This window comes from Ranitomeya imitator, chromosome 1 (assembly GCF_032444005.1).
Source record: "Ranitomeya imitator isolate aRanImi1 chromosome 1, aRanImi1.pri, whole genome shotgun sequence".
Taxonomy (NCBI): Eukaryota; Metazoa; Chordata; class Amphibia; order Anura; family Dendrobatidae; genus Ranitomeya; species Ranitomeya imitator.
The window spans coordinates 838,754,458-838,766,521 of NC_091282.1; the positions used below are offsets into that span (position 1 = coordinate 838,754,458).

The 12,064-nt window shown below is 43.0% G+C and overlaps 1 protein-coding gene across 20 annotated transcripts in view; it reads left to right on the forward strand.

The window, feature by feature from the left end:
* ADGRL3 (adhesion G protein-coupled receptor L3) overlaps positions 1–12,064 on the forward strand; it is a 1,214,649-nt gene that overhangs the window by 884,849 nt on the left and 317,736 nt on the right. For all 20 annotated transcript variants that reach the window (XM_069740657.1, XM_069740660.1, XM_069740665.1 and 17 more), the window contains one exon: positions 1,495–1,620. In XM_069740657.1, coding sequence (XP_069596758.1) covers positions 1,495–1,620 — 126 coding nt within the window. The remainder of the gene's footprint in view (positions 1–1,494; positions 1,621–12,064) is intronic.

Genomic DNA, 12,064 nt, shown 5'->3' on the forward strand with positions numbered 1-12,064 from the left:
AGCAGAGCGGTGACGTCACCGCTGTGCTTTCCGGCTGCCCGGCGCTCACAGCCAGAGCAGAGAAGCACAGCGCTGGGGACAGACAGCGGTAGGTAAGTATGTAGTGGTTGTTTTTTTTACTTTAACGATGGTAACCAGGGTAAACATCGGGTTACTAAGCGCGGCCCTGCGCTTAATAACCCGATGTTTACCCTGGTTACCAGCGAAGACATCGCTGAATCAGCGTCACACACGCCGATTCAGCGATGTCAGCTGGAGATCCAGCGACGAAATAAAGTCCTGGCCTTTCTGCCCCGAACAGCGATATCACAGCAGGGGCCTGATCGCTGCTGCCTGTCACACTGGACAATATCGTTAGCCAGGACGCTGCAACATCACGGATCGCTAGCGATATCGTCCAGTGTGACGGTACCTTTAAGATATTTCTTGGCCCAATCTTGATGTTTTATCTTATGTTTCTTGTGCAAAAGTGGTCGTTTTTCAGCCTTCCTTACCTTGGCCATGTCCCTGAGTATCGCACACCTTGTGCTTTTTGTTACTCCAGTAACGTTGCAGCTCTGAAATATGGCAACACAGGTGGCAAATGGCATCTTGGCAGCTTCACGCTTGATTTTCCTCAATTCATTGGCAGTTATTTTGCCCCTTTTTTGCCAAGCACGCTTCTTGCGACCTTGTTGGCTATTTGTCATGAAATGCTTGATTGTTCGGTGATCACACTTCAAAAGTTTGGCAATTTCAAGACTGCTGCATCCCTCTGCAAGACATATCACAATTGTAGACTTTTCAGAGCCCGTCAAATCTCTCTTCTGACCCATTTTGCCAAAGAAAGGAAGTTGCCTAATAATTAAGCACACCTTATATAGGGTTTTGATGTCATTAGACAACACCCCTCCTCATTACAGAGATGCACATCACTTGATTTACTTAATTGGTAGTTTGCTCTCAAGCCTGTATAGCTTGGACTAGGACAATATGTATAAAAAGTATCATGTGATCAAAATACAACTTGCCTAATAATTCTGCACACAGTGTAGACAGGTTTTGAGAGCTGGTGATGTATGTGACTTCTGAGTCAGAAGTTACAAGCTCAAAATGGCGCTGTGGGACCGGAGCGGCATCGGTAAAAGGTGAAGCCGCTGGAAGGTGAGTATAAGAACGAGGGCTTCTATTTAAAGATCCACCCCAGTGCTGAAAAAAAAAACACAGGAGTGGTACTTTAAACTTGAAACAATAGCAAGTCAAAAAAATAGCATTCAATTTGTCAAATATCAATGATAAATAATACCCGTATTATGACATATTCCAAAAACTGAAATTTTGCTTGAGGCATCAAGCCCAATACAGTTCTGTTCATGGTATGGTTAAAAGCCAAACTACTGTAATGAAAATAAAAAAGCTTCCTTTATGTGAAAATGTCACACATTAAGCTGCAGTTCAAATGTCATCTAATATCTGGTAATCAGTCATAAACATTTTTGCTTCTGCTATTTATAGGTGCGTAAAGAGTATGGCAAATGTTTACGAAATCATTGCTGTAGTGGGAAAAAAATGGAAAACTCAGTTGGTTCAACCAAGACATCAAATTCTCAACCTTCTGGAAGATATTCCACTGGAACACAGGTAATTGATGATGATAATTCAAAGAAATAGTTTACACGTTGCACTATTTTTCCCAAATTCTGAATAAAAATTTAAATGAATTGAAAATGGGCTGGAGTAACAAAAACCAATGTACTTACTCTTCAGGCCATAAAACTAGTGAATAATAAAAATATTGATTAATTATGTAAAATGTAAATAAACTGAGAATGGGTTAGAATAAACCTACTCTACTGCTGGACTATAATTACTCCCCTGCAATAATGGATAGGTATGTATACATCACTGAATAACATTTTCAGGCACAATAAATTGGAAAGTATTCAAAGGGGAGTTTTTGGGCCACGTAGTAGAAGTTTCTCTTGTTCAACTGTCCGAAAAGATGACTCGCATCTGACAAATGAGTACAGTTGCAATCAAAATTATTCAGGTTTATTACCAAAATTTACAAGCAATAACCTTAATTTTACAACCTTGGCTTATGTTTAAGAGGCATAACCCCATCCACAAATGTCCTGTTGTACTAAATATTAAATATTTTGCTCTTAACTCAGTCGTTTATTTGTTTACTTGCCTGATGAAGAAGCCTCCGCGCTCTGAAAACTTTCAAATATAGTTTTTCTGGACAAACCAATCACTTTGAGAATACTTTTGTCTTTTTTAGTATTTGCATAGATTTTTTTTGGTTAACACGGTACCCCCAATATACTTTTTTGTTGTACATCACCCAACATAATGGAAACATGCCATGCTTTACATTTTATTTTCCAGCAGAAGGAAATTACATTATAATTATAAGCCAAAGAGATACATTTATTAGGTTGTATCAGATCAGGAGTTGACTGTAGTTGATTCTGTGCCTCACTTCTGTATCCTAATTGTACGCTTCATTCTCAGGCTGGCTCCTCCACTGAAAATTCAGATTGAAAATCTGGGTTTGCTACAGGTTCACTTCTAGTGAAAATATTACAGTTCAAACAAACATTCACACAAATATTGCCCAACATATGATATCATTCTCACTTCTGACTATGTTGGTTTCCACCCTGGACACCAATCCTGAGATAATGCCACATAATGTCTTTAACTGGGCTAATACAAATTAACACCCAATTTCACTCCTCATCATTGATTTAGAGAAGGTTTTTGATATTCTGCCCTTGTCCTATTTATGACAAATGCTAAATACTGTGACCCCGAATCATAATTGTTGTTTCTCCACTTTTCTGGAGTCATTTGCTCCTTGTTAGTGGCTTTAATATTTGCGCCAATTTAAGTTTTGCACCAATTCGTTTTTCTTTTTAAAATAATTTTTGAGTATTATTTGAGATTATTTGAAATTTTTCTTACCAGAACTTTTAGACAGGTCCAATATGAATTTTACCAAATGTCTCATTTTTAGGCAAGAAAGAGAGGAGGGGGGAGAGGGAAGGGTTGGAGCTTGACACGCCGAGACATGCATCACCTGCTGGTGATTTCAGCTGAAGTAGAAGAAAAGAAAGGAAATTTCCAGCACGTCCATCCAGTGTAAGTAAAATATCCAAAATTTATTAGAACATTTTAAAAAACAGTTTTAAAATAGAGAGGAGACCCTCTCTGCCTGATGCGTTTCTAGCGCACCACGGCGCCCTTAGTCATAGTCTTAGCCATTAGTTCCTATAGTTCCTATGACTAAGGGCACCGTGGTGCGCCAGAAATGCGTCAAGCAGAGAGGGTCTCTCTCTCTCTTTTTTTAAAACTGTTTTTTAAAATGTTCTAATAAATTTTGGATATTTTACTTACACTGGATGGATGTGCTGGAAATTCCCTTTCTTTTCGTCTCATTTTTAGGGTGCAGCTCCTTCCAGTTTCCCTCTGGTGTAAGGTTTCTGATGCATTTTTAGACAAACATGACTTTTTAAAGGATTTGTGACTTTTTTTGCAAAAGGGTTGTAAAAAAAGTTAAGGACTAAAATAAAGAGCATTCTTTTATCTTATGTCAAGTTCATGACCTGCATGTATAATTTTGAAGAATGTGGCACAAAAAGTGAATATAACAAGACAAAAAAAGAAAAAAAGTGACTTCAATAAAGCTCATATAAGAAATCGGGACCTATGGATATTTCTTGGCCATGTTTTAAGTACTTCAGTCTCTATAGTCCACTACTGTACCATTCTGTAACTTACCACCTATTACCATCCCATCTCCTTTATTCAATAAGTTCTGATTCATCAAAGCTATAATGCCAGAAAGGGGAAATATTTAGTATTCAGGTTAGCTCTAATTAAAACCTGGGAAATACCTATAGATAAGGGTACATGGCCCAAGGGATGCCCACACACAACTCGCAATGCACAGTTCAAAAATATATATAGGCAAGGCCAGCATTCCTACAGTATTAAATTAATTAACTGGAAAAAAGTTAGCACCTGGCTAGCTATAATTAAGCCCTCTCACTACCTAGGACGTATCCATATGTCTTAGCTTGGAAGGGGTTCTCGACCTAGGACATATGGATACATCCTGGCTGTAGCGTGGTTATAAAAGCTGTGCGCTCGATCGCCACTGGGTGTTCACCTAACATGATAGCTTACACCCAGCTCTCATTGCCAGGAGTGGTGTTCGCACGGGCCTCGACTATTGAACCCCCGAAATGCTGCGATCGATATCAATCGCAGCATTTAGAAGGCAGGAACATCATTGCCATGGTGACTCGAGGTCATCGTGAGGACATCTGGGTCACCAGGTTAAGCAAGCTTGTTAGACCATGATCAGAGCGATCAGATTGCTAACAGTTAAAGTTCCATAGAAGGACTCAACAAAAAAGTTAACAAAAAAGTTTAAATAAATTGTAAAAATATTTGTAAAAAAAAATCACAAAATAAGAAAAAATATATATTCTATACCCATAATTACAAATTTTTCTGTAAAATAAAATATAAACAAAAAAAAGTCCATATTTGGTATTTCCGTGTCTGGAAGGACCCTGTTACACTAGTTGTCTAGTGGAAAAATAGAGGTAAAAAAAAATATGCTTTTTCATCATGCTACCAAACAAAAAGTGGAATAAAACGCAATCAAAAAGACAAATGTAAATGAAAATGGTATAGCTGAAAACATAATTTAGTCCTGCAAAAATCAAGCCACTATACAGCTCCATCAGTGGAAGAATAAAAAAAGTTATAGCTCTCAGAAAAAAAAAAATTTTTCTATAAAAACACCAAAACATAAAAAAGTTATATAAATGTGGTATCGCTGTAATCATACTGATCCGAAGAATAAGAGTATGTGCACACATATTTTGGAGCTCTGCGGATTTTTCCGCAGCGGATTTGAGAAATCCGCAGGTAAAAGGCACTGCGTTTTACCTGCAGATTTACCACGCATTTACTGCGGTTTTTATGCAGATTTTGTGTGTGGATTCCACCTGCTTTTTTATACCTGTGGATTCCTATTGTGGAGCAGGTGTAAACCGCAGCAGAATCCACACAAAGAATTGACATGCTGCGGAATGTAACCCGCAGCGTTTCCGCACAATTTTTTCCGCAGCATGGGCACTGCGGATTGCGGTTTCCATAGGTTTACATTGTACTGTAAACGCATGGAAAGCTGCTGCGGACCCGCAGCTGAAGATCCGCTGCGGATCCACAGCAAAATCTGCAACGTGTGCACATAGCCTAAGGGCAGTCCCACACGTCCAGATAATTCCGGTACCGGAAAAATCGGTACCGGAATTATCCGTGTCCGTGTGCCCGTGCGTTTCTGTGGCACATCAGTGTGGCACACGGGCGGCACATGTGTGCCGCCCGTGTGCCCACTGTGTACCACACGCACCGTGCAGGAGACAGCGCTAAAGTTTAGCGCTGTCCCCTGCATCCGGTGCTGAAGCCGCAATTCATATCTTCTCTGCAGCAGCGTTTGCTATAAAGAAGATATGAATAATCCTTTTTTTTTTGTTTCTCGTGTTTAAAATAAAGGTCCATGTCCCAACCCCCCTTCCACCCCCTGTGCGCCCGCCCGCTGTTCTTAAAATACTCACCCGGCTCCCTCGCTGGCTGGCGCTGCTTCCTGTCCTGGCCGCACCTTCTACTGTATGAGCAGTCACGTGGGGCCGCCGATTACAGTCATGAATATGCGGCTAAACCTCCCATAGGGGTGGAGCCGCATATTCATCACTGTAAATGAGCCGGGGTACGTATGGGAGTACGTGTTTTATACGGACCCATTGACTTTAATGGGTCCGTGTAATCAGTGCGCTCCCCCGAACACTGACATGTCTCCGTGTTTGGCACACGGAGACACAGTCCGCAAAAAATCAATGACATCTGCACAGATGCATTGATTTGAATGTGTCTACGTGTGTCAGTGGCTCCGGTATGTGAGTAAACTGTCACCTCATGTACCGGAGCCACTGACGTGTGAAACCGGCCTAAAGCTGTCTTACCATGTTAGTGGTAAATTTAGGTCAATCAATTCTGCGTTTATTTGTGATAAAAACGGAAATTTGGCGAAAATTTCGAAAATTTCGCAATTTTCACATTTTGAATTTTTATTCTGTTAAACCAGAGAGTTATGTGTTATGGCTGGCAATCAGGCAACACAGCGTGCAGTAATCAGCGCACATACAGAGATCTGGCAATAACCAAAAACAATAGGACGAGCTCTGAGACGTGGAATCTCTGTAGACTGCAGTACCTGATCTATCCTCACACAACTATAAGCAGCAGTGGATTGCGCCTAACAACTACCTATGCAACTCGGCACTGCCTGAGGAGCTGACTAGCCTGAAGATAGAAATACAAGCCTGACTTACCTCAGAGAAATACCCCAAAGGAATAGGCAGCCCCCCACATATAATGACTGTTAGCAAGATGAAAAGACAAACGTAGGAATGAAATAGATTCAGCAAAGTGAGACCCGATATTCTAGACAGAGCGAGGATAGCAAAGAGAACTATGCAGTCTACAAAAAACCCTAAAACGAAAACCACGCAAAGGGGCAAAAAGACCCACCGTGCCGAACTAACAGCACGGCGGTGCACCCCTCTGCTTCTCAGAGCTTCCAGCAAAAGACAATAGCAAGCTGGACAGAAAAAAAACAGAAAACAAACTAGAAGCACTTATCTAGCAGAGCAGCAGGCCCAAGGAAAGATGCAGTAGCTCAGATCCAACACTGGAACATTGACAAGGAGCAAGGAAGACAGACTCAGGTGGAGCTAAATAGCAAGGCAGCCAACGAGCTCACCAAAACACCTGAGGGAGGAAGCCCAGAGACTGCAATACCACTTGTGACCACAGAAGTGAACTCAGCCACAGAATTCACAACAGTACCCCCCCCTTGAGGAGGGGTCACCGAACCCTCACCAGAACCCCCAGGCCGACCAGGATGAGCCACATGAAAGGCACGAACAAGATCTGGGGCATGGACATCAGAGGCAAAAACCCAGGAATTATCTTCCTGAGCATAACCCTTCCATTTGACCAGATACTGGAGTTTCCGTCTAGAGACACGAGAATCCAAAATCTTCTCCACAATATACTCCAATTCCCCCTCCACCAAAACAGGGGCAGGAGGCTCCACAGATGGAACCATAGGTGCCACGTATCTCCTCAACAACGACCTATGGAATACATTATGTATGGAAAAGGAGTCTGGGAGGGTCAGGCGAAAAGACACCGGATTGAGAATCTCAGAAATCCTATACGGACCAATAAAACGAGGTTTAAATTTAGGAGAGGAAACCTTCATAGGAATATGACGAGAAGATAACCAAACCAAATCCCCAACACGAAGTCGGGGTCCCACACGGCGTCTGCGATTTGCGAAAAGCTGAGCCTTCTCCTGGGACAAGGTCAAATTGTCCACTACCTGAGTCCAGATCTGCTGCAACCTGTCCACCACAGAATCCACACCAGGACAGTCCGAAGACTCAACCTGTCCTGAAGAGAAACGAGGATGGAACCCAGAATTGCAGAAAAATGGAGAGACCAAGGTAGCCGAGCTGGCCCGATTATTAAGGGCGAACTCAGCCAACGGCAAAAATGACACCCAATCATCCTGGTCAGCGGAAACAAAACATCTCAGATATGTTTCCAAGGTCTGATTGGTTCGTTCGGTCTGGCCATTAGTCTGAGGATGGAAGGCCGAGGAGAAAGATAGGTCAATGCCCATCCTACCACAAAAGGCTCGCCAGAACCTCGAGACAAACTGGGAACCTCTGTCAGAAACAATATTCTCAGGAATGCCATGTAAACGAACCACATGCTGGAAGAACAAAGGCACCAAATCAGAGGAGGAAGGCAATTTAACCAAGGGCACCAGATGGACCATTTTAGAAAAGCGATCACAGACCACCCAAATGACCGACATTTTTTGAGAAACGGGAAGGTCAGAAATGAAATCCATCGAAATATGTGTCCAAGGCCTCTTCGGGACCGGCAAGGGCAAAAGCAACCCACTGGCACGTGAACAGCAGGGCTTAGCCCTAGCACAAATTCCACAGGACTGCACAAAAGCACGCACATCCCGTGACAGAGATGGCCACCAGAAGGATCTAGCAACCAACTCCCTGGTACCAAAGATTCCTGGATGACCGGCCAGCACCGAACAATGAAGTTCAGAGATAACTTTACTAGTCCACCTATCAGGGACGAACAGTTTCTCGGCCGGACAACGATCAGGTTTATTAGCCTGAAATTTCTGCAACACTCTCCGCAAATCAGGGGAGATGGCAGACACAATGACTCCTTCCTTGAGGATACTCGCCGGCTCAGATAACCCCGGAGAGTCGGGCACAAAACTCCTAGACAGAGCATCCGCCTTCACATTTTTAGAGCCCGGAAGGTATGAAATCACAAAATCAAAACGAGCAAAAAATAACGACCAACGGGCCTGTCTAGGATTCAAGCGCTTGGCAGACTCGAGATAAGTCAAGTTCTTATGATCAGTCAATACCACCACGCGATGCTTAGCACCCTCAAGCCAATGACGCCACTCCTCGAATGCCCACTTCATGGCCAGCAACTCTCGGTTGCCCACATCATAATTACGCTCAGCAGCAGAAAATTTCCTGGAAAAGAAAGCACATGGTTTGAACACTGAGCAACCAGAACCTCTCTGTGACAAAACCGCCCCTGCACCAATCTCAGAAGCATCAACCTCGACCTGGAACGGAAGAGAAACATCAGGTTGACACAACACAGGGGCACAGCAAAAACGACGCTTCAACTCCTGAAAAGCTTCCACGGCAGCAGAAGACCAATTAACCAAATCAGCACCCTTCTTGGTCAAATCGGTCAATGGTCTGGCAATGCTAGAAAAATTACAGATGAAGCGACGATAAAAATTAGCAAAGCCCAGGAATTTCTGCAGACTTTTTAGAGATGTCGGCTGAGTCCAATCCTGGATGGCCTGAACCTTAACCGGATCCATCTCGATAGTAGAAGGGGAAAAGATGAACCCCAAAAATGAAACTTTCTGCACACCGAAGAGACACTTTGATCCCTTCACGAACAAGGAATTAGCACGCAGTACCTGGAAAACCATTCTGACTTGCTTCACATGAGACTCCCAATCATCTGAGAAGATCAAAATGTCATCCAAGTAAACAATCAAGAATTTATCCAGATACTCACGGAAAATGTCATGCATAAAAGACTGAAAAACAGATGGAGCATTGGCAAGTCCGAACGGCATCACCAGATACTCAAAATGACCCTCGGGCGTATTAAATGCCGTTTTCCATTCATCTCCCTGCCTGATTCTCACCAGATTATACGCACCACGAAGATCAATCTTAGTAAACCAACTAGCCCCCTTAATCCGAGCAAACAAGTCAGAAATCAATGGCAAGGGATACTGAAACTTAACAGTGATCTTATTAAGAAGGCGGTAATCAATACACGGTCTTAGCGAACCATCCTTCTTGGCTACAAAAAAGAACCCTGCTCCCAATGGTGACGACGATGGGCGAATATGTCCCTTCTCCAGGGACTCCTTCACATAACTGCGCATAGCGGTGTGTTCAGGTACGGACAAATTAAATAAACGACCCTTAGGGAATTTACTACCAGGAATCAAATCGATAGCACAATCACAATTCCTATGCGGAGGTAGGGCATCAGACTTGGACTCTTCAAATACATCCTGAAAGTCCGACAAGAACTCTGGGATGTCAGAAGGAATGGATGACGAAATAGACAAAAATGGAACATCACCATGTACTCCCTGACAACCCCAGCTGGTTACCGACATAGAGTTCCAATCCAATACTGGATTATGGGTTTGTAGCCATGGCAACCCCAACACGACCACATCATGCAAATTATGCAGTACCAGAAAGCGAATAACTTCCTGATGTGCAGGAGCCATGCACATGGTCAGCTGGGCCCAGTACTGAGGCTTATTCTTGGCCAAAGGTGTAGCATCAATTCCTCTCAACGGAATAGGACACCGCAAAGGCTCCAAGAAAAATCCACAACGTTTAGCATAATCCAAATCCATCAGATTCAGGGCAGCGCCTGAATCCACAAACGCCATGACAGAATACGATGACAAAGAGCACATTAAGGTAATGGACAAAAGGAATTTGGACTGTACAGTACCAATAATGGCAGAGCTATCGAACCGCCTAGTGCGTTTAGGACAATTAGAAATAGCATGAGTAGAATCACCACAATAGAAACACAGTCTGTTCAGACGTCTGTGTTCTTGCCGTTCTACTTTAGTCATAGTCCTGTCGCACTGCATAGGCTCAGGTTTACTCTCAGGCAGTACCGCCAGATGGTGCACAGATTTACGCTCGCGCAAGCGACGACCGATCTGAATGGCCAAGGACATAGACTCATTCAAACCAGCAGGCATAGGAAATCCCACCATTACATCCTTAAGAGCTTCAGAGAGACCCTTTCTGAACAAAGCCGCTAGTGCAGATTCATTCCACAGAGTGAGTACTGACCATTTCCTAAATTTCTGACAATATACTTCTACATCATCCTGACCCTGGCATAAAGCCAGCAGATTTTTCTCAGCCTGATCCACTGAATTAGGCTCATCGTAAAGCAATCCGAGCGCCAGGAAAAATGCATCAACATTACTCAATGCAGAATCTCCTGGTGCAAGAGAAAACGCCCAGTCCTGTGGGTCGCCGCGCAAAAAAGAAATAATAATCAAAACCTGTTGAATAGGATTACCAGAAGAATGAGGTTTCAAGGCCAAAAATAGCTTACAATTATTTCTGAAGCTCAGGAACTTAGTTCTATCACCAAAAAACAAATCAGGAATCGGAATTCTTGGTTCTAGCATCGATTTCTGATCAATAGTATCTTGAATCTTTTGTACATTTACAACGAGATTATCCATTGAGGAGCACAGAGCCTGAATATCCATGTCCACAACTGTGTCCTGAAGCACTCTAATGTCTAGGGGAAAAAAAAGACTGAAGACAGAGCTAAGAAAAAAAAATGATGTCAGGATTTCTTTTTTCCCTCTATTGGGAATCATTGTTGTGGCTCCTTGTACTGTTATGGCTGGCAATCAGGCAACACAGCGTGCAGTAATCAGCGCACATACAGAGATCTGGCAATAACCAAAAACAATAGGACGAGCTCTGAGACGTGGAATCTCTGTAGACTGCAGTACCTGATCTATCCTCACACAACTATAAGCAGCAGTGGATTGCGCCTAACAACTACCTATGCAACTCGGCACTGCCTGAGGAGCTGACTAGCCTGAAGATAGAAATACAAGCCTGACTTACCTCAGAGAAATACCCCAAAGGAATAGGCAGCCCCCCACATATAATGACTGTTAGCAAGATGAAAAGACAAACGTAGGAATGAAATAGATTCAGCAAAGTGAGGCCCGATATTCTAGACAGAGCGAGGATAGCAAAGAGAACTATGCAGTCTACAAAAAACCCTAAAACGAAAACCACGCAAAGGGGCAAAAAGACCCACCGTGCCGAACTAACAGCACGGCGGTGCACCCCTCTGCTTCTCAGAGCTTCCAGCAAAAGACAATAGCAAGCTGGACAGAAAAAAAACAGAAAACAAACTAGAAGCACTTATCTAGCAGAGCAGCAGGCCCAAGGAAAGATGCAGTAGCTCAGATCCAACACTGGAACATTGACAAGGAGCAAGGAAGACAGACTCAGGTGGAGCTAAATAGCAAGGCAGCCAACGAGCTCACCAAAACACCTGAGGGAGGAAGCCCAGAGACTGCAATACCACTTGTGACCACAGAAGTGAACTCAGCCACAGAATTCACAACAGTTATGTGACACAAAATAGTTAATAAATAACATTTCCCACATGTATACTTTACATCAGCACAATTTTGGAAACAACATTTTTTTTTGCTAGGAAGTTATAAGGGTTAAAATTTGACCAGCGATTTCTCATTTTTACAACGAAATTTACAAAACCATTTTGTTAGGGACCACCTCACATTTGAAGTCAGTTTAAGGGGTCTATATGGCTGAAAATA